Below are 22159 nucleotides of genomic sequence, written 5' to 3'. Positions count from 1 at the left end.
TAGGGATTAGGAAGACTTGTTAGCGCTGAAATTCACAGTTCAGCGGTAAGAGCAACGTAAAAGAATTGCGTCAAAGCAGGGTGGCGCGTAACCGATCCTTAACTTCTGCGCTAAACCTATGCGCCGTCGCTGCTGACACAAAATTCACTTTGCCTGCATGAAAAATACTACCTCATAAAGAACAGCAAATACGAGAGATATTGGACAACCTAGGAAAATCAATTCAAACTACTCGTAGAAAAAAAAAAAGAATAAAACTTACCTCTAACTCATTTCCGGACTACAAGTCTGAAACGCGCGGCCACAACAGGACAGAAGAAAAGAAGCAAACGCTGACAAGCAAATACAACTGCTTTATTCAAAACGAATACCGAAAATAGAGTACTGCATAGAAAAGTTTGTACGATTACATATATAAAATAGCAAAAATTTTGCAGGTTTCGGCAAGTGTAAACAGTGATGCTAAGGCGCTTTGATCGGTGCTCTGCAATGTGTACCTCTTTGTTCGTGACATCCTGGAACGAGTATTTGAGCAGGACAAATATTATATAAATTAAATGCAGGAAACAAAAACACTTTATGGGCCGTATTCCGATTTCGCGCAGTTTTCAGAAGTGCAGTTTTCGCCTTCATCCGATTGGTGGAAATTCCAGAACCTGAAATGGTGTCAACCAAGCTGACATCCGGTTCCGGTGTCTCTGCCAATCAGGCGACTCGAAAAAAGGGGCGAAAACGGCACTCCTGAAAACGATGCAAACTCGGAATATGGGCCTTGATATACTATTTGGGTCTTCGCGTGAAGCTCAAAACTTTCTACGCAAAACGTCCCATAAAAAAAAATCCAACGCATCTATACCGTTAGAGGCTCATATCAAGCTGTTGCTTAGCAGTTGGTCCTGTGAAAAAATGTTTGTGCCAGTGTGAAACGCCTCTGAGATATAAAATGCAAGGGCAGCGGTGCTCGACAGTACGGCACCCCCTGCGCCCTGACCAAAATTACCCTGTCCCGAAAGTGCACGCACACAGCTGCCGCAGCGTTGTAGAACGCCAGACACTCTGCGTGCCGAGCAAGTTGGAAGTGAAACTGAGCACTCGAAATGTTGAACTCAAATTTTAAGTAGCCATTTCAAAGGAATCCTTAAGCTTTGCGGGACCAGTCATACGGATTAACCAGTTTCTCGTACGGATAAATCTGCCTAGATTTATCCGTACGAGAAATTACATTTATGTGGACGCTGGTTCCAACAAAGCCCAGCAAAACAAACCGGTTAGCGACTGCAGCATGGCTGTGGTGAGAATCCATAACAATTACACCGATCGTATGTACTTTCGTAACATCGAACGTGGTGGGGCGTCCTCTCCTGAAGTAGCGGAAGTTTGTACAAAACTGTACCAAGAGGAGGGGAAAAATAAAAAAGAAAATATGACTGGGCTAAACTGCTGTAGGACGCAGAATTTCTAAGCGTCGCAGAGAACGTTAACAAATGCACTAAATTACGTTTTTTTTTTTTTTTTTTTTTTTTTTTTTTCACTCATAAGGGCTGCGGATTTAAACGGGGTCGTTATCGCCAGATTCCTCCACCCGAGTCACTAACCGGTAGCGTTTCGTGTGCGAATAAACTAACGATGGACCGCGATGAAAAAGAAAAATTTCGACGAGAGTGCTGTGACCATGAAAATATTGCACAAGAAAGAAACAAGCTGCAAAATGGACGAGAGCCCGCAGCTTCGCAGCGAGCGACTCGGACATGGTGACAAATTCCATAGACGCGAGAAAGAGCCCGCTTCCCCGCCAGAGCGCAAAGGTAGGCAAGGGGCTCCTAGACTGCGCGAAGCAGCCCGCGGCGAAGCGAGGAACATGGCCGATCGCTCAGATGGCCACCAGGGTGTCGACCGAAGAGCGCTTGATAAGCACCTGATCGACAGGCGCGTCCGAGCGGGTGGTCGTGGTGTTTTCCACCTTGTGCACCACGTCCAGGCCGTCGATGACCTTGCCGAAGACTACGTGGTGGCCGTCCAGCCAAGAGGTCGCCTCAGTGGTGATGAAGAACTGCGCGCCATTTGTGTTCTTGCCTGCCATGGGAAAAAAAAAAAAAAAAACGAAGCTTGATCAGGCAAGCGGACAGTCTTGATGCTGCTTTTGAAACGGGGCATTTCCCGAAACTGCAAATACGTTAATTAACATGTTAATCTTCATTTTAGGATGAATGTTATATTTATAGAATTGTAGCTCGTCCTCCAAATAGTATAGCCGAGAAAAAGATTTCGTAAAAAAAAAAAAAAAAATGCAGCGCGCGTTACAAGGCCCACTGATGTCACCCTGATGGCCAAGCGCTGTGCTTCACACCGTAGCACAGAGCTTGCCCGCCTGCGTGACGCAGATAGCTCGATCCAGAGATTTCGTCACTCTGTTAGCATCACCCGAGAGCCAGACAGGCACGCGACAGTTCGCTGTCAATTTAGCTTCGAGCGCGGCCTCGCTGATAGCCACAGCATCGGTACCCAATGCACGTCATCATTTCGCTAGAAATCCGGCCTCAAAGCGCGCATTGGCTGAGTGATCTGCACTAGACGCGCCCGCTGGCGGAGTTTTACTGACGCGGTCTGCGGACAGAAATCTGAACATAGCGAAGTAATGCTTTCGCATTAAAAAAAGGGGTTGGTTGTTATCGTTATCGAATGGAAGAAAAGTTTAAAAAGTTCCGATTTTTCAGATCACGTCAAGATCATGGCGAAATTGCGCAGAAAAAAATTATTGTCTTCAAAGGTGATTCACAACGCAATTTCTGTCGGGGCCTCGTATCTCTACCACCATGACGTAACATTATCTTCTGGGTCACACATCTTATTAATGGCATTCTTAGCAGCCCTTTACGTAAAGGTAAGCGTACATCCGCGTTTTAAAACGTCCATGCCAAACAAAATAAAAAACAAACACAGCTTCTGGACTCATACCAGAGCTACCGTAAAAAGAGGTACCGTAAAGGTGGAGGCGTCCTTTCACAAGCAACCTCCTGCACTCATTTCGCTTGCCACGCGCGAGATGGTCCGGCGAAGGATTTTTTTTCTTTTTCAGATTTCAGTGCACGTTCATGTAAGCCTCGCAGATTCAAATGACTCCTCCGCTAATTGGCATTTTAACGGAGTTTTGCAACTTACAACTGCCAGTCAATAATGGGCTGTAGAAGCTAGTATTGAGCAGCACCTCGGAAGAGAGGCTATACACACGGACAGGAGCAGCCAATAAATATCTGTGGACACTTAATCTCAGCCTTTAAGGGTATGAAGCGACATCGTCAAACTGTTCCGTCAGTGGCTTTCGCGGATCCTTGTTCGAGTAGCTCGTACACAGACATGGACATTGCAACTTACCTAACCACTACTTTCTTGATTTGTACTTCTTTGGTTTCACACATACTCGTTAGCACACAGTCGCAATCTACCACATTATGGGAAAGACCACAATACATGAAGCACCGCTTTAACCAAACCGTGTGAACGTGCCTGCGTGGCCTAGGGGCACGCAGGCAGTCCGACTAGGGATCCAAGTGTCGCGGAGGGTTCGATTCCCATCCCATCAAGTTCTTTTAGCGCAGCTACTTTACTAATTGAAATTTTCGATTCTGCCGCTCCATGTGTAACGTCAAACTTGAAGAACACCACGAGCAAGAGCTTGCTTGCGTACCGGCATTGGCCATGCTGAGCGTGCCAGGACCGTCATGGGTTAGAGCGAAGGTTTCGTCGTCGAAGTACCGGCCGTAGATGCTGATGGAGCCACGGCCTTCCAGTTTCTGCACGTCACCGCCTGCACAAGAACGAAAAGAACGCAGTGGTCTTAGGGGCGCGTTTCATCTACAGCACGGAGACCCAGGGGGACGTGCTTTCGAGCTCACAACGCGCAGGTTTGATGCTTGGACTTCAATTTTTTTCTCTCCTATTGTTAGCGACATTCCACAACAGGAAACGACTGTTTGCAGCACAGTGAACAGATTGCAACCTCAAGTGTGCACATACCCTGAATCATGAAGCCCTTGATGACCCTGTGGAAGATGGTGCCTTCGTATTTGAGACCTTGGTAGCCCTCTCCGGCGAAAGCAATGAAATTGCGGACGGTCTTGGGCGCCACCTTCCCGTACAAGCCGATCACAATGCGACCGGCATCCTTGCCTCCGATGGTGATGTCAAAGTTGACCTTGTGGGTGATTGTCTTGTCCGGGTCAGCCTGGTCGCAAGTCGAAATGCCGTTAATAATCAGTCACAATCACGTTTTCTCTCAACACTTTATGTATACCTGAACCATAAGCACTCGCCAATGCAGACTTTTCGCCTTTGCGCATCATTTATGTCTGCGAACCTAAAAAAATCACCCAGAAACATGACGCAAAATGTCAGTAAGCTGCATTATGGTGTATTTCACTCAGAGATCCGAAGAAAGTTTTCTTGCCTCGCCACAAAGAGCGTGCTTCATTGGGAGATTTGGATTCATATCCTGAGTTTTGATTGGTCCGCGAAGGATATTGCCGCGAAACCTTCATAACTGTATTTGTTGTTTTTTAACAGCCGCCAGCATGCGGCCTTATCACTGTGATTCTGGCACGCGTATCAATTCTGTATCCTGTGTTTGTTCATGCTCGCGATACGACGCGTTATTTTCTTTGTCGCGAACGATGCGCCGAGATCTGTCTCGAAGATTCCGACCACCTGCGTATGTTTCTATACTCAGGGACAACGTTCTGTGGCAATGGAGCCAAAGCTACGAGGGCGGGGCTTTCCTAACTGTATTACTACTCCATGTAGTTTTAAGTACCTGGCTGCGGTTTCGGCAACGCGCACGACGTACGCTGTCAAAAGCAGACGAGCGATACGAACGCACGCAGATATGGGCGGAGAAAAGCGGCCGACGCATCCCACCCGGCCCCGCCTACGCTCTTGCGCTTTACGAGTTTGTCGACAGGCCGCGCAGCCATCGACATGAACGCTGTCTATTAAACTCCCGCTGTACTGGCTGGTACTGCAGTTTAAGCCTGATACAATAATAAGCTTAATAGTTCCGTAATGGTTTAACATTCCAGAGCATCCCCTGCGAAATTTCTGGAGGCACTATATGCTTGTGCGGAGTGAGCTGGTGCGTTTCGGCTCCGTAGCTTCCACCACATTGCCACAGAAAGTTGTCCCCGAGTATACAATGTTCCAGGTTGTGCTAGTAGCAGCTTGCGACGTTATCTAGATTGTTCTGAGCAGCCTTTAAATTGAGCGTTGACGAGTGAGACGGGCACGTTTGTTGCCATCGCCGCTGCCGAATTGCTTAGTTCTTTTGCGGGCGCAATTTCAGTACCATCAAGCCTGTGTCTTTTTTTGGTGTCTACGGCCTTGTCACCACTACGTGACAAGATATTGCTTCTTAGCGGACTCTAAGAGCTGCTACGCTATTCTACCCACTACTGAGCTGCCAAAATTAACCTAACATACAACAGCTGCGGAATGATGCCCTTTTGTGGTTCAGTCCCAACTTGCGCGCGCTCTGGTAAATGTAAAACTGCATCCTGTTCAGAGTGCAGGCAGGCAAACGTCGCATGCGTAGCGTTCTGGAAGGAACGGTAGCGCTGGAAATAACGAGAGCTACGAATAGGTTTCGCGCGTCCGTTTACACTTGGCGATGAAGAGTTTGAAGTTGATTTCCAGCTAGCCGACGAACCCGGGCAACGTAGCGACCTTGACCACAGAGGATAAACGAGTATCTTCGCGCGTGCTGCGACAGCGAGCAGCCTTTCCAGCAGGTGGAACAGCTTCCTCTGAGGCAGCAATGCGCAGGACATGTCGCCCCTCGCGTTCACCGTCAGACATTGTCGTAGCAAAATAATCATGAATGCGCTGGACGTAGCGGCGAACGTCGTCCGAATTCAAGAACGCGGGGTGGTTCGCAACTGCGCCGCTCGTCTAATCCTCCACCGTGATCGTTGCTTCGCATTCCAAAGCGTACATGGCTGCTTGCAGCCTGAAAGAATTTCACACCCAGCCGCGCTTACCGGACTTTCATCAGACACATTAAAAAAAAAAAAAAAAAAACGTAGATCTAACGACGTTGTTCCAGAAACAGCGCATCATTTTATTAAAAATTAGCTTTCGCAGCATTGCCATTGACAGACTAAGAAATGCAGACGGCAGCGATTGTAATTTGGATATGCCAGTTGAGAAATGAGATGGTAGTTCGAGAGTTTTGGCCTTGATGTTTCGTCAAAGTGTTTCGCGCATCATGTATGAAAAAAAAAATGAAAAAAAGTTGATTGTATTTTGGTCTCACCCCTTATGTAATATCTCTAACGGGGTCTTTAAGGTAATAAAATGAAACAAATGCGACCAGCCTGCCAGCCAGAGCTGCCGCAACCTCATCAGCCTTAAGAGACCTGTTTGTTATCAACATAAGTAATAATTACATCAAAGCTGGAGCGACCGCTAGTAACCTCAGTGATCTCCCCATATAGTCATCAAACAACTAACACACACACAAAAAGCAAAGAGCCAGCATGCCCCGTGAGCATGCCATATTTCCTCTGAAAATCAGGGGCTGTATACTATAAGCTTTAATTTTCCATTTCGGATCTATTTGGCCCTCTGCATTGGTTGGTGACAAAGCCGCGGCTTTCAAGCGTCCGCGGGAAGCGACCGGACCATTGGCGACAAGGCTTTACACGATGCTACCGTCATGATCAACGCTAATAGAACTAAGATCAGTTGCCAAACCGAGAGCTGTTTCGCGGCGCCGCCACCGCTGGCTGCTTTGAGTGGCGCTGCAGTTCTACCAGGCTCTCGTCGGCCCGAACGTGGGTTGAACACGTGCAGTGCGGGCAGCATGAGTACAGTGCGTTCCCGAGTCGGTTGCTGCAGTGATCGTTTTTTGTGCTACCTGTGCTAGCATGCAAAGTTGAAGGGGCTACAGTAACCATGCCGACGTGCTGCGTGCCGGGCTGTGCGAGCGATTACAAGAGCGACAACACAGCGAGGCGTTTTTTCTCGGCTCCGCGTGACGCGGATCTCCGTGCGGCATATGGGACCGCGCGATTCCGCGTGTTGACAGGAAACTTTCTGACAAATCACGTGTGTGCGATCTTCATTTCTACGATGAAGACATACTGAAGACGTACAGTCATATCATTAATGGCAAGGAAGTAAAAATCGATAGGGGCAAATGGACCCTCGCTGAAGGATGTGTACCGAAGGTTTTCCCTAACTGAAAAGCGCTCACTTGTCCCTGGAGTGCTCAAGCACCCTTCAAGCTCCCTGACTGAACTGGTGACTGGCATCAAGTCAGTGGTCGAGCGACAAACAAAGACAGAAAAAGTTTTTGGAAATCTGTTCTGGTTGATTGTTGACCTGCTTTTGAGCAGGAAGCTACCCCGAATAGGTTGTAGCCTGCACAGGTCACTGTGCAAGTGGTGAAATTTTATTTGGTAATGCGGATACATTTTTACGCACGATTCCTATCCGAGAGGAGCAATGTGAGTAGTCAGGTTAAAAATGCAAGGAAGAAGTCTCGCCTGCTAATTTGTGCATTCAGTAAAGTGTGAAAACGTGCTGTGAATGAAATGTAAAATGACATTTACTTGTGTGTCTATCTGTAGCCCACTGCGTGAAAGGCCGCAAAAAAAAAAAAAAAAAAAAAAGTACTTGCGACGCGGGCGCACCCACAGTTGGGAATCCCAAAAAGACTAAATTTTATTGTCTCGAGTTGTTGGCGTCTAACCTCCTGTGTAAGCTCTCTTCTCTTGCTGGAAGAAAGAAACCGACAACTCAAGAAGCAGAAGTTCGCTCTTTTCGCGGCACAGATTGCGCGCGGCGCTCGGCTAAAAGTCACATGCATGCTTATTGACGAAATGAATGCAATGCGCAAAATTCGCTTATTCCGTTGAACTGCACCACAGACAATGCGGCTCTTTGCTGCAAAAACGCTGGTATTTTTTTTTTTTTTTTTTTGTTAAACATATGCACATGCATGGGCGGTTGAGCAGAAACTGCAGAAACATACTTCAAACTGACGATGAACCTTGCAATGATCATATCTCTATGCCACTTCGGGGAAGAAACTAGCAAAACAACTTTCCTAAAAAACAAAAAAAAAACAAAACGGTAGCGTTGCCTGAGCAGCGCTCACCTGTATCGCTCGAGTTGCTGCAGTAAAGTTTTGCAGCATGCTCGCCACACACGGTTCAGACTTGATTGGTGACTGTGAGTAATTAACGATAAGTACGGCATTTAGGACACCAAGTAATTTAATATTCCCGAATGCTACATGCTACGCCGAACGGCCGGGACCGCAACGTTTGATTGTGCTTCGACAGCGGCCAAGCAGCGGCTAGATAGAGCCCGTTTCGACGGCAGCGCCACCTCGCGTTAAAATTGACGCGCCGCTTCAGCACCATGGAGAACCCGGAGAGTTTGGCAACTGATTTTAATTCTATTAACGTTGGTCATGATGACGTCCAGTCAAATGAAATGAATAATGGAGGCTAGCCGAATACGGCACCCGAACAATTTTAGTCAAAAAAAAAAAGAAAAAAGAATGTATCTTGGACAGAGGTATATACCATGGTAGAAAGAGTGAATGGTAGCGTACTCCGACAGAAGCCTGCGTGTCGACTCTGATCGAGGCGTTAGTTTTTTTGGAGCCTCTTGCGAACTGTGCGGCAAGGAAAACATGTGACATTGTGACATCACAAAAGTTCGTGACGTCACAGTGATGGGGATTTTTTTTTTTTTTTTTTACTTTTGGACGAAAAACATGGCCAACGACGACGAAGGCAGAACGATGCTCGGATAAGGAGGAAAAATGTACACCGTAACTACTGCTCAGTCAACTTTACTTGACATGGATTTCTACTGTCAAGTTTTACGCTAATGAAATGTTATGGTATCCTCAACCACCTTATAGCATCGTTCTGCCTCCGTCGTCGTTAGCCTGGTCTTTCGTCGCGCGTTATATAAACACATTCTGGGGCTTATTTCCTCGGGCACGTTTGTGAACATAAAGGACCTTCAAGTGAATTCGGCAAGCACATGGATAAGAATCACCCCCCCCCCCCTCCCCCATGGCTTGAGGGATTTCACTAAGGGCATAAATGAATGAAGCTGTTCTGCATCGAAAGCCAGACTTCATTAAATCACAATTACTTACATAAACGCTTCACGACAATGCAAATCATTGAACTGTAGGAAAGTGATCACCGTTCATTCGTCTGTCATAGTCTTCATGAAACCCCCGTGATAACAAAATGACCTGAGCGTAGGTCTCCAAACGAGACGCGATAAGATTATAATGTGCGCTGTCGAATCATTTGAATTAACGAATGCAGCCCAGAAATACCGTTTTAATGAGGCAGTTCTCCATGCCCCTCATAATTTTTCCATTTCACTAAAATTATTTGGAATACGCTGCTTGCTCATTAGCACTATCGTCTTTCTGTGTAATCCGCCTTATGATGAAGGTGATTGCGAAAACTTCTGTGTGCTGCCCGATGCTACAGCTCCCCATCAGGAACTCTACGCGTACAAAACTGATTCCGAATCATTCACTGCTGCGTCTGTCACAGCAAATTTGCAACGTCTAAACAAAAATGACTAGATGCAATATTGTTACGGGTGGAGAACGCTGACGACGAAGTGGCGCGCTCGTTTGTGGAAGGTGTGTCGAACGCTGGGCCCTCATTGCTTGGTTCCTTGGCTGTCTCAATGTATATATATTTAATCCTCTTTTGTAAGTATATTTCTCCCTGTTACAATATTATGCCAAAATTTAAAATCGTGGGTGATTCACAAATGCCGTAGAATCTTCAGATCTGCGTGGTGCCTATGCCTTGCACAAGGGCCTTATTGAAGTTGCCGTAATTACTAGTGCAACAAGATTATGCAACATGTTTTTAATAATTTTGAAAGCTGAGGCAGAGTAGAATAGATGGACCAAGTTTAAGAAATATCAAAAATGGATTCTTTCTTTAACTGTCCTCAGCAGTTTTTATTGTTCGCTGTTTTCTTGAAGTTAGCGCGATCGTATCTCTATTGAAACGTTATATATATATAAGCTTTAGCTGTTTGATAGATAACTATACTGAGAACATAGTGTCGAATTGCTGTTCTGCCATAATTTTTTTTTTTTTAAATAAAGCCCTGCAAAATAGGTACAATTTCGTTTCCTGGGCCGATTTTAAGAAATTTTATAAAAACATCTACGCTACCCAAGAAAGCGAAAATTGACTGAATACAAATAAAAACATGCATATATTTAGTCAGACAATTTTCAGATACCTAACATTAACATATGTTATGTAGTTCATAACCAAAGTTGGTCAAAACAGCGAAAAGATAAGCGCATGCACTCCACCTCTTCGTCATTATTAATTTCGTGCCACGAAAAAGCTTTTGACAGCAAAACCAAACGTTGATCTCTTCTTTAGCCGTCAGGCAACAAGATATAAAATTTTGAAAGAAATATAAAAGGTCGACCGACCATTCTTTGTTCGATCTTACGTGGAAACGCCTACCTATTCTGTCTTATGGGCGATTGCTTTTCTGAGGCATCGCAAATAGCATGCGTGTGTATTCTGTACGAGAAAAGCTATATAAATAAGCTCTATAATGACAAGCCAATACTAAACCTGTCAATTTTTATACAATTCCTGAAAAATTGTTCTTGTCATGCGTAGTACGGTTCACATACACATTATACGGTTTCGAGAAAAGAGCTCCAATGAACTCGCTCTGCTTAATCTGAGCGTTCACCCTAAAAGGCACTGAACAAAAACAGTACGTATAAGGAGCTTGCGTTGACTTCAGCAAAGAATGTGACTCTGGAGGCCCGCGCCCCTGGCGGCGGCGCTGGCGGCCAGAGTGGGTAAAGTTTCGACGCCCGCGCCAGTGAGCCTTCGGTTCGTCACGGAGCTCCTTTAGAGCGCCACTAAGCAAACAACGCTAACGGGTGTGTTATTTTGCTACAGCAGCACTTATTGGATTTCGCAGAGAACCAAGAAAATGAAAAAAAAAAAAAAACTCAGTACACTGGCCGACCGGAAACGCGCTGCGTTTAGAAACATAGGGGGCTCGCACCACCGGAAGCGGTCGGGGTATCGTCTGCGACGCCGTCAGCAACCGTGCGCACACTTTGTTTTCGTTTGCTCGTCGTGCCGTTCGAACTGTTTTTCACGTAAAGCATTCTAGGCTGTCTAGCTGCTGCAACTACCATACTACTGAGCCAGTGTACAGCGCACGTGACACCATAACTCGACTCCAGAAGAACGCTGTGCGTTTCGGAGAAACACCACCTGATACAAATTTCTGTTAAGAGTATTTCCGGCTTCCGAACACGAACCTATTGTCCCGTTCTAAAAAAGATACCTTTAAAATCACGCTGCATACTGCCACAGTATTTCTAAAAGCACAGGCCAACTGTGAACGAACGACTGCATATATAATCGCACCATGAAACGAGAAAAATTGTTCGCAATGTATTGTTTCTACGCGTGTGTTTGGGTCGCGCTCCCGACTGGTGCCGGAGGCCAGGACTGACTGTTCTGCGCACGTATCGCGGTGTTTCAAAAAAAAAATTATCCTTTATACACGCCGGCGGGGTTTCGAAATACACTGAAGAACAATATGGCGGCTGACGTCTGTGAATACTCCCCACGATAATTGCCCTTTAGGCATGCCGGCGGCCTTTCGCAGTGTACTAGAGAACAACACGGCAGCTGCTGTGACGTCTGTGGGTGGATGGAAACAACTTTATTTAATAAAGAAAAAAAAAAAAGTCTTCCAGGGTGGTCCCAATCCACGGGCTTTTGCTTCGCATAGAGCCCGATCGACCAGCCATTTCTGACCGGCGGGTTGAGCTGTCCGCAAAGCAGTCTCCCAGGAAGAAAAGGTGGGAATACTCCCCATGATACTCCCCACGAGTCAACCGAACGTGGCGTCTACGCAAGTTCTCACATTGTGCCGCATGCGAATACCACACGCTTAAAGTTTCCTTTCGGAGTAGCCTGCCTGTCTGTTTCTAACACTTGCGCAATACCGAACGTAAATACCGGTAAACGTCGTGCGCATGCGAGACTTTTGCATCGACACCGCGTTTGTTTTACCGACGCTGATACGCAGAGGCCGGCAGAATAAGCCTTAAGAGTTAGCGCTCAAAAAGGGGAGAAAAAAAAAAAAGGGGAAGCCGCTAGGAGATGGCGGCCGCAACAAAACTCCAATATCCTTACCGCCAACAGAAAATGCTGTTGCAGGGCCCTGGAGTAGATGGCGCACGCTCACGAAAGGCACGTATCGAGTACACATAAGCCTCCATTGCGCAGCACAAGCAATTAAAGCTGAAAACAGTAAAGCCCTAAATGGGAACAGGGAAAAAGAGACAGAAAGCGTAAAAGTGCTTTAAGAGAAAAGGAAAGACGAAAATATGAGGATAAGGACACCGCAAGATGCGCTCCAATTCGCTACTTGGTTCTTGACCCCATACATGCCTAGTTTGCTCCGGGGAAAGCAACGGTAGATTTGGTAGCGTGTAACAAATAAAAAAAAAATATTTCAAACAGAGGGCACGCTTGACCTATACAACGCTGGACCAGAGTTTCCGAAGCATGCTACGATGAACTCAAAAGTGTTACAGAAAGAAAAAATAAAATCAAGTAGCAATAAATTGAGAAGTGAAAGAGCTAATCCCTACAGCCTGAGAGGAAAGACGGATTGAGAACAGGTGAAAACCGCGACAGTAGAAGGGAGTGGCCAGAGATATATCCCGTGGAGCTTCCAACCAATAATTATAGGGTAAAGAGGATAGATTAAAAGCTCAGAACTGCATGTAGGATTAGCTGCCTCCGTATATACAAGATGTTTCACACAAATGGAGCCAAGGCTTGAAAAGTGATCCGTCGCATATAGGCGACTTCAGTGACGTACCGCCTACGCCATTAGTTTAGCGCTATCGCTTACCGCTATCCGCGCGACCTTCAGTGCAGCGAGTCAGCGACCTACGTATATTTAAAGGATATGGGGGCTTTACGTGCACTTTACTGCGTGTGGCCTCATTCGACAAAAATGCCGCTGCGTGTGTGTCTGAGGACTTCACCCATTCACGTACACCTCACAGAAGGTGTGGCCTCCACCCACCACTAGTCCCCCGCCCAACAGAAAAAAAGCGGAACGAAAAAGCGACGGTGAAATAAAATTAAAAGACGCAAAGGGAAGGGGATCATTGTAAAAGCGGAAATTGTAAACCAATGCTGCTAACGTAGCTTTTACGCATTACGTCGTATGATCGCCCGTTATTTTATTTCATTTTCTGGCCAATAAGTTGATTCGATAAGATTACTTACTCGACTTTTTTTTTTTTTTTTTTCTTTTTTTTTTTTTTTTTTACTCGTTCCCTTTAGGGTCGGCAACGATTGGCTTAATAGTAGAAGGTGTTCAGAAACAATTGATCCGGTTTTTTTTTTGGTTTTTTTTTTTAACAACGTGCTGGTCCTTCCAATATGAAAGGAAACAGCCTATTTGCACAAAAATTGCATTTTCGGCTATTTCTCTATTGAGTGAAAATTACTGTTTGAAGGAACGTAAAAACTTTTTTGGTTCTCAGAATATTGCTGGAAGAAACAAAAAAGAATCGCACACATCGTTCATATTCACGAGTCCCGAAAGGCGGGCTTAGTGCTACATTCACGGAGAATTTGCACTTATACAGGGGCAGGTTTTATATTTTTGTTTTATTCGCACAGCGATACCCTATCGAAAATAAAAATTCCCAAAAAAGGTCAACTTCGATTCGCGCTATAATCCTATGAACGTCGAAAATATAACTCGCTAATGCTCTCGTCTCGCGTGTATCCTAATCAGAGCCCGCGCCCTTTATTGTGCACATTTGTCTCTTTACAGATTTTTTTAAAGAAACGCGCGAGTTGTGCAGCATAAGCACTATTAGATGTCGCACTGCACTAGCTCTTTGTGCATGGGAACCGTAGGGATGCGAATCGCACAAGGCACGAATCTGATAGCTTTTACCCAGTGGCGGATGAGAGCGCTCATTCAGGCGCATGGGCACGTGGTAATGTTTAACTTCACGGTCTTCCAAATGTTTCCGCTTTCCTTTTTGCCGAATAAAAAAGGCTACGATAAGGCTACCTCGTCGGTTTCAGCAGAGTCGGACCATTTTCGCGGCGCTCCAAAACTTTCCTATTCATGTCTGGGCGTTTAGAACGACATTGAAAGAAAACAAAAAGTTAAAAGAATACAGGTACCTAATTTTTGGGTTCGTGTTTTGTACTTTGCAATATTGCCTACAGACCTTACTGTGCACGGAGCACCATGTGATATTTGCCTACGACCATGGACTAAATCACTGAAAAATTAATTTATTTTCCCGGCTATTTCGGTTCCAACAGCCGAGCGATAGGTTTGACGTGAAGTCTAGATCACGCGAGAGATGAAAATGGAGCGATAGAATCCTTCTTCACTACAATGCTAAAGCCATCCTTCTAAAAGAACAGGAATCGCAACCAGTGAACGAGTAGCGATAAACCGTTTTTATTTTTTTTTTTTTTTTTTTTTTTTTTTTTTTTTCATCTGTGGGAATTCAACATTTCCCACGCCCACACGACGCGGCGATACCCTCTCTCTCTCTCGGGGAGCCCTCATCTTTCCCCTTCTGGCCTCTTTCCTCCGGTGCTGTGGCGGAGAGCGCAGGGGTGACAGAACGGCCTCTCCTTCCCCTCCCCTCTCATCTCAGCGCACAGCACCGAAGAGACGACGCCGAGACGCCGTAGCGCGCGGGTGCCGCTATGACACCGAGGAAGAACATTGGGCGTTCCCAATAAACAACTTGGCCCGCAGGCTATGTTTGCCTCGGTGTGACGTTCTTCACGGCCACTGCTGTGGTCAGAGCTAGCGGTGTGGCCTCGGTTCTCAGAGCGGAGCCGCAGCCCCGTAGAGAATCCCCACAATCCATCCCGTGACCTATCGACTTTGTCGTCACAGTTATTGCTCGGCGGTTGAAACCGAAAGAAGTGTAAAAGAATAAATTATAAACTAAAATTCGGTGTCTATTCTGCTTTTCTTAAAGCCTAATGACCGTTTAAGTAGACGAAACTAAAATAACAGCGGGTCCCCCCCCCCCCCCCCCCTTCACACGACTCCTAAAAAATATTCACTTGATTTCATTTGGAACGAAAGCTTAGGCTTTTCTTTTTTCTTCTAATGTTAGCCAATCTTAGCTGGGACACCTTGTTTAAACCACATAAATTGGAGGTAGAACTTAGCAGCGCAAGCACGCCACCATCGCCTCGCACTGGCGAGGAAGGTGTTGCCTTCAATCTATCTAAAACCGAAAGTATACAATGGGAAATGTGTACCCTGCAATAGTCATACACTGACTCAAAAATCCATGGGCGGTGCCTCCGTGTGGGCAGGTTTCAGACTTCAACATGGTTTGGGCATATGCCAAAAGAATTCCTCCCTTCCTCCCCACCCTCTCCTACCCGAGAGGCGTGGGAGACTGCCCTTCTCAGCTGCTCAGGGCTGGAGCCTCAAGGGACTCTTGCTCACTGAACGCGAGTATCGGCCTTGCCTGTGGTGTCCCGGACTGAGGATGCCAACCATGAAGTGGTGCCCTTTTTGGGCTCAAAACTTTTCCGGAATAAAAGTTTTCACCACCACCAGCAGCTGGTAATGCCGCGGACAAAGTTGAGAGCTGTACGACAAATATGCATCCGTCGGTGCCGCCTTAACTAATTCTGAACGCTGCACGTTCGAATCGTGGATATGCAGATATATAGGCCTCTGCAGATATGCAGCTTAACGCTGAGCTAAGTACCAAGTTACGTAAGCAGTCTTCTTCACTACTCTTTTTCTGAGCCACTTGCACAGGAAGCGAGAGGATCCCTGAGAAGGGAGTGTGTAATAAATGTTTCAACCATGACTACTACAGTACGAGCCATTGAACCTTTCAGTACAGCAGTGCACGTCAAATTTCGTACAAAGCTAAATTTCTTTTTTATTCCAACACTGTTAGCGCCTCCCTCGGCTGTTGCCTCAGTCTATGCGTGTATCACATTTACGCTGACGCCAGCGTCCCACGCTACAGTTATCAAAAAACGGTGCACTTGAAACTCGACGCGCTTCAAGATAATCGCGAAGGGCTAGGGGTTCTGTAAGATGGAAAGATATGAGAAAAAGAAAAAAAGCCCGTGTGCGCAGGCTTATTAATCAGGAGACTGTTGGTTAGGCTAGTTTATGGTGAAGCCAGAGTCCCAAAGCTACTCAATGCAGGCTATGAGAGACGCTGTAATGAAGGGCTCCAGAGATTTCGACAATCTGGGGTTCTTTAAACACGGGCGCCTTGCTTTTTCGCCACCACCGAGACGCGGCAGCCGAAGCCGGGATTCGATCTCGCGTCCTTGGGTTCAGCAGTCGATCGCCCTAGCCACTGAGCCACCGCGGCAGTGCTCTACTCATGAAGATAAAAGCCTCCGAAATCGGGCCCTCAACAAGCACTGGTTTGCTGCAACTGTCTGGGCCCTACCACATCGTCGAATCTCGGAGGACGTGTACGAGCATTACCGTTTCCGAACAGCGCACGCGCAGATCGCCCTGTGGGCGGTGCTGGTCAGATTCGGGCACGCGTCTGCACCAATTAGCACCCATTCACTTAGCGGTAGTTTTATACAAGTTTCGCGCGCGGCGCAGCAAGTCTATTTGCATGCCCGTTAAATGCAATTGGTTGAGCTCAAAGTGCTGTCATTTTTGTGAAGGAAATTCTAAGAGCAGAGAAAGCCACGTGTAGTCTACTCAGAGGCGATGAACTAAGAAGCGGAATCGCGAAGTTCCCGCTTCTCCCGACGCTCGCGTAGTGTATTCAGCGTCTGTAAAATTAAACAAATTCATTGCCGTAGAAACAGAAACTAATCGCAATTAATCCCATAATAACGAAGTCTGGCAGGTTCGAATCTTCTTCGTCTTCTAAAGTCTTGGGAGTCTGAAACTGGCGCACGCTTTCATACAAGAATAGTCAAGTGGGGCCCTGGCAGTCGATCACAGCTAATTAGACGAGAGCACAACTCAGGTACTGAGTAGGATTCCACACAGTACTTGTTTAATAAAGACAACCTTGCAGGTCATAACTGCATATTCTGTCAAGCGTTACTACGTCGTCCTTTCCGTTTTTGCTAACTTTCCTGAAACGCGAAAATGCACGTTAAAGTAATTACTTCCTGACTCACTGGTTTTGTTGCTTTAACGTTCCAAAGTGACACAGGCTATGAGAGACGCCGCAGTGGAGGGCTCCGGAAATTTCGTCGACCTGGGGTTTTCTAAACACGGGCGCCTTGCTTTTTCGCCTCCACCGAAGAGCGGCCGGGATTCGATCCCGCGTCGTCAGGTCCAGCAGTAGAGCGCCTTAACCATTGAGCCACCGCTCTGGGTCCTAACTGAATATCCAAGAAACTCGACCTTGCTAAATAGCCAAGCAAACCCGCACGGCCATAACTGCGAACTGTACACGAGCACGTAAACTCAGTCACCACCGTCAAAGGAGCAAGGCAGTGCAAAGTACAGATAGTTTGTAGCATAACGGCGTAAGGGCGACAAAGGCCAAAGAGCGCCAAAACAACGATTGTTTGACTATGTGGTGTTAGGTGATGTAAAGCACAATTAATACTCATCTTCGAATAGTTACTATTTAATGGGTTGGTTTGTGGGGTTTAACGTCCCAAAGCAACTCTGACTATGAGAGACGCCGTAGTGGAGGACTCCGGAATTTCGACCACCTGGGGTTCTTTAACGTGCACTGACATCGCACAGCACACGGGCGCCTTGCTTTTCGCCTACATCGAAAAGCGGCCGCCGAGGCCGGGATTCGATCCCGCGTCCTTGGGAACAGTAGTCGAGCGCCGTAACCACTGCGCCACCCCGGCGGGCAGTTACTATTTACTTGTGCAGTTTTCAAATGAAATTTTGGCGCTAGGTGCCACTAGTGGTAATTAATACAAGCAACAAATAACTGTGGTTTCGTTAAACCTAGCCACAATAAGGAAAAGATGGTATGAATGGTTTCATGCAAATTACATTTTGTAACCAGCCTTCACGATGGCCAGCCAATGGCCGCTGCTCGACAGGGCTCCTGCAGCATCCTGATCTAAAAGTGGGGTGAGAAAACTGAAGTTTATGGTCTTCAAAGCTGCGGTGCGGTCTGGGCACTTCATCTACACACCGTGACACCTGTTTTTAAAGCTAGTTAGGCGCGGTCCATGAACCTGGAGGATCAAGTTTGCCCACGAGGCCTTCGAGTCCCTCAAATTAGATCATATGAAGCGTACGGGACATACAGAAGGAGGCCGCTGCTCGACAGGGCTCCTGCAGCATCCTGATCTAAAAGTGGGGTGAGAAAACTGAAGTTTATGGTCTTCAAAGCTGCGGTGCGGTCTGGGCACTTCATCTACACACCGTGACACCTGTTTTTAAAGCTAGTTAGGCGCGGTCCATGAACCTGGAGGATCAAGTTTGCCCACGAGGCCTTCGAGTCCCTCAAATTAGATCATATGAAGCGTACGGGACATATAGAAGGAGATTAATGTAAATTATTTTAAAGAGTCACAGATCACAAAGTGGCTGAAAGTTAAGCTCGACGGTGACCGCTGTGGCACGGAATAGAGAAATAGCAAATAAGCGCAGTGGTGAGACATTGCGCAACGCTGTCCCGTCTTCCCGCATCTTGCACGCGGACGGGCCGCGCCACGTACGCGGATACCAGGCCCATGGCGGGTCCCAGCGTGCGGCCTCCCGGCAGAGGGTGGCCATTAAAGCTGCCGGCAGGGGAGGGTTACCGCGGGGTGAAGCAACGGGTGGGGGCTACGGAGGCGGAGGGCCAGCCGGCCTCCGGCTGCGGGCCCGCCCCCGCTGGCGCTTCCATCTTCGGAGAAGCTTCATTTGGCCTTGGGCTCGCTCTCTTCGTCGAAAAAGGAGCCGGCGCGCAAGGCTAGTCAACGTGGCGGTACAGTGGCCACACGGAGGGGAGCCACGGGCCGCGCCCTTGGCTTAGGCGGCCGTTATTTGTTGCCAGAAACCAACTAAATTACCGTATAATATGCGACCAGGAAACATGGTCTCGCTTCTTAGGGAATTTGCAGCTTTTGTAGCAGCCGAGGATACTATAAGCGTATTCACTGATCCAGTGCGCCTGTCTTTAACTCTCGGGTGCGCTCAAGAAAAGGGTGTCCCGTTACTACTCAAACAGACTATACAAAACTCTAGGGAACCGCATCGTCTGAGAAGAGGGCATGCACAAGAGAGTTCGTTAATGGGGACGTTTGAGACGTCCCGTCCTCTGTCCTCGAAACCTAGGAGATCATTTGCAAAAACCGGTTCGTCGATCCGGAGCCTGCCGATTGTGTAACGGATAATGCCTACAAAGAGACCTTTGCTGCACCGATTTCTATTTAATATTTGCCTACGCGCGCGCCAGTATATTCTTTAAAAAAAAATAAAAGAGTGAGAAGAGAAATCGCGCTTGAACAGCTACAAAGAAGCAACTAAAATTCCAAGATCAGTGGCATTAAAAATAAGCAGTTAGAGCTAAACTAGATCGGGGTACACTTTTCTTGCAAACTAGGAGACTAACAAATTGAGAACACTGTCTCAACTCTGCACTTCTAGCGCAAATAAGCAAGAAGAAAAGTGTACTCACACATACGGCACTTCCGAGCAATGTCGTCAGCACTACGATGAAGCAAAATACTTTAGACATGGCTTTTAGGAGTTTCGGTACTTTTGAAAAACTTTCTTCGAGTAAATGACCCACAAAGCTTCCCACGTCAGATCAGCCCAGTTGTCAGCCCCACAAGTCGAGGGAGACGAGAAGCAGACGCTTGCACTGCACGCTATCTATGACGATGATGCCAACCACGATGAAACGGCCGACCACATTTTTCGGCCTATATCTTTTTTGCTTAAAAATAACTGTTATACTTTCTAATTACTTACACAACAGCAATTCGCACAAACTTAAAATAAAAATTAAAATACCTTGACTGTAATAACTTTTGTTGTAACACTTTTACTGATTTTACACTGAACTTGACCACTAAAGGAATCTAGCAGGCCACCATGTTTCTCGCATTTGTTTTTGCTCGTGCTTGGTTGATATTGCAGTTTGCGGATTACCGTGTTGCGGATAACAAAAAAAAAAAAGAAAAAAAAAAAAAAGACAGAAAGAAAGAACGTGCGCGTCCGCCTGTTCTTCGCTTTCGACGCTGGCCGTGGTTTCAAAACGGGATCGGGCTTGTGGTTATCTTGCATTGCAGTGGGTAGGAACGACAGCGTCGCTGTGGGTACGAAATTTATTGACGCTTTCCCTCATGTCGCGCGTGTGCGGCGTACTGCTGTCAAGTTCGTGCCATCGCGTCTCACGTCCGCGGGGTCGGCGCGTAGGGACCGAAGAGGCAGTGTCAGCCACGTGAGATGTCAGCGTCCGCTTGCAATGTGGAGTCCAACGACGGAGCGAAGCGTTACGGCTGTTTTGGCAGCTACCAACGCCTGCATGGTGCCACGAACCATTCCTTGCAACCTGCCAGGTATAGGATGCACGCACTGCGCTACTCTGCAATCGCCTTGCGGACAGTTGGCCTTGTGTTGCTGTACTACTGCTTCTCCATCGGAATAACCTTCTACCAGAAATGGTTTATCAAGGTATGCTTCATGCCACCCGATTCGTGCAGCAAGCTCGCTCGCAGTTATTTCAGTTGTGTGATCTCATAGAGAGGTTTGGTGGTGAGCTGTAACAGCTGATACTGTTGCCTTTTACTTTTCTCGCATGTTTGTGTAATTAATCTTACTTTGCAGAATTTGTTTGTAGTGCTAGTACAACGAAATTGCATAAATGTTTCTTGCGGCAAGAGTGCCAAGGCAGCTTTATGGGGCTCAATTTCTTGTGACGCGCCGGTTAACACCTGTTTGCTGCGTACTAGTCGAAGTTGTATGAGCGAATCGTGCGATGTCACTGGTTGCGTTTTATTCTGGGCTAAAAGCTAAGGTTGTGCGAGTGCAGTATCAGTTGAAAAATATTGCGGGGAAAATTGAAATTGTTTCGACTGAGCGCATGATCGGGAGACAGCCGACTTCAGTACCTGGCTGCAGAAGTGCCCTGGCGGCGGCACGGCAGTGAGGTTAGCTGTCGTGGCACTCAAGTGAAAATACATGTTTCTGGCGAACGCTTAATGTGTTAAGGTTGTTGCCAATTCTTGAGCTTGCAGACATTTAAAAAACAAAATCATAATCCGTTTGCAGTGGACGGATTACCTAGCTTAGTTACAGTGAACGCAACGAATCATAAACCAAGCGGATCGCAAAGCGTAATTGATTTTTAGTTCACTGCGTGAATGATCTGGTGTTTCACTATTACTGCATTGTTTTCTTGTTCCTGTTGTGTTTTCATGCATTTTATGTTAGGTATCCAACATAAAAAAAGACTAACCTGTTTGACTGAAAACATATGCTTTAAGTATATATAATGAAATTGTATGCTGCTGTTCATCGTGTTTCAACCGTATGGCCAAAAACGACCGTTCTTCTGCTTTTAACAGCTCCAGAGAAAATGAGATTTATTTGTCCATTAAACCGAGGTACTAACTGAGGATCTTGGGGATATTCAGAACTGCTGCTAAGTTCTCATGGCATAGCTTTATGCTAACTTACTTTAAATAATGGAACATCTGCTCTTTCATGCGAAGGCTGCCAATTCCCTATGTAGTGGTAGTATTATGACGTTCCTTTCATCTTTTCCGTCTGATGACTTCTGCATGCTAGACTGAAACTACAGTTCGCAAACTACCCAGTGTAGTTGTCGGTTTTCTTATTTGCCATTTAACGTCTGAAATACATTTTATCAAAATTTGGGCAGAAATAATAAATAATTGGGGGACACTTAAGCTCCGGCTTCAAGGTTATGACATGGTAGCGTTAATAGCTCCCATTTGTGGCCCCCCTTACAATCCCCCGTACTCATACATGCGATTTCTGCTCACTTAATTGCCAATCCCTTAACTTGTGCTTCTAATGCCTCACACATTCTTATCAGCATACAGTCCAAGCCACCACATTATTCAGCTGCCTATCGTAAGCGACCACCCGACATAGATAT

The 22159-nt window shown here is 46.6% G+C and overlaps 2 protein-coding genes across 3 annotated transcripts in view; one reads left to right on the top strand and one right to left on the bottom strand.

Annotated features, from left to right (window-relative positions):
* Positions 1–333: 333 nt before the first annotated feature.
* Positions 334–19903, bottom strand: LOC146204090 (uncharacterized). Its single transcript, XM_084589090.1, has 4 exons — positions 19709–19903; positions 4015–4222; positions 3686–3805; positions 334–2073 (listed from the first exon to the last, which is right to left on the bottom strand). Exons 1-4 carry the CDS (start codon positions 19766–19768, stop codon positions 1871–1873), a joined length of 591 nt encoding a protein of 196 aa, XP_084445216.1. The 5' UTR covers positions 19769–19903; the 3' UTR covers positions 334–1870.
* Positions 19904–20182: 279 nt separating this feature from the next.
* LOC146204089 (solute carrier family 35 member H1) overlaps positions 20183–22159 on the top strand; it is a 41675-nt gene continuing 39698 nt past the window's right edge. Inside the window, exon 1 of one of the 2 annotated variants that reach the window (XM_084589089.1) lies at positions 20183–20709. In XM_084589089.1, coding sequence (XP_084445215.1) covers positions 20482–20709 — 228 coding nt within the window. In that variant the 5' untranslated portion in view covers positions 20183–20481. The remainder of the gene's footprint in view (positions 20710–22159) is intronic. The other variant, XM_084589088.1, reaches the window with a different exon arrangement.

This window comes from Amblyomma maculatum, chromosome 1 (assembly GCF_055883805.1).
Source record: "Amblyomma maculatum isolate TAMU_Amacu chromosome 1, ASM5588380v1, whole genome shotgun sequence".
In the NCBI taxonomy this organism is placed as follows: Eukaryota; Metazoa; Arthropoda; class Arachnida; order Ixodida; family Ixodidae; genus Amblyomma; species Amblyomma maculatum.
Note: the sequence above shows the minus strand (reverse complement) of the source record. Positions and strands in the feature narration are given on the sequence as shown.

Bases quoted from the DNA above. Each gene is read 5' to 3' on its own strand.
- LOC146204090 (XM_084589090.1), bottom strand. From the start codon at position 19,768: ATGTCTAAAGTATTTTGCTTCATCGTAGTGCTGACGACATTGCTCGGA. The intron at 4,223-19,708 runs GTGAGTACACTT...ACTTGCGACCAG, and splicing joins TGCTCGGAAGTGCCGTATGT to GCTGACCCGGACAAGACAAT. The intron at 2,074-3,685 runs GTACGCAAGCAA...TTCCCATGGCAG, and splicing joins GCTCAGCATGGCCAATGCCG to GCAAGAACACAAATGGCGCG.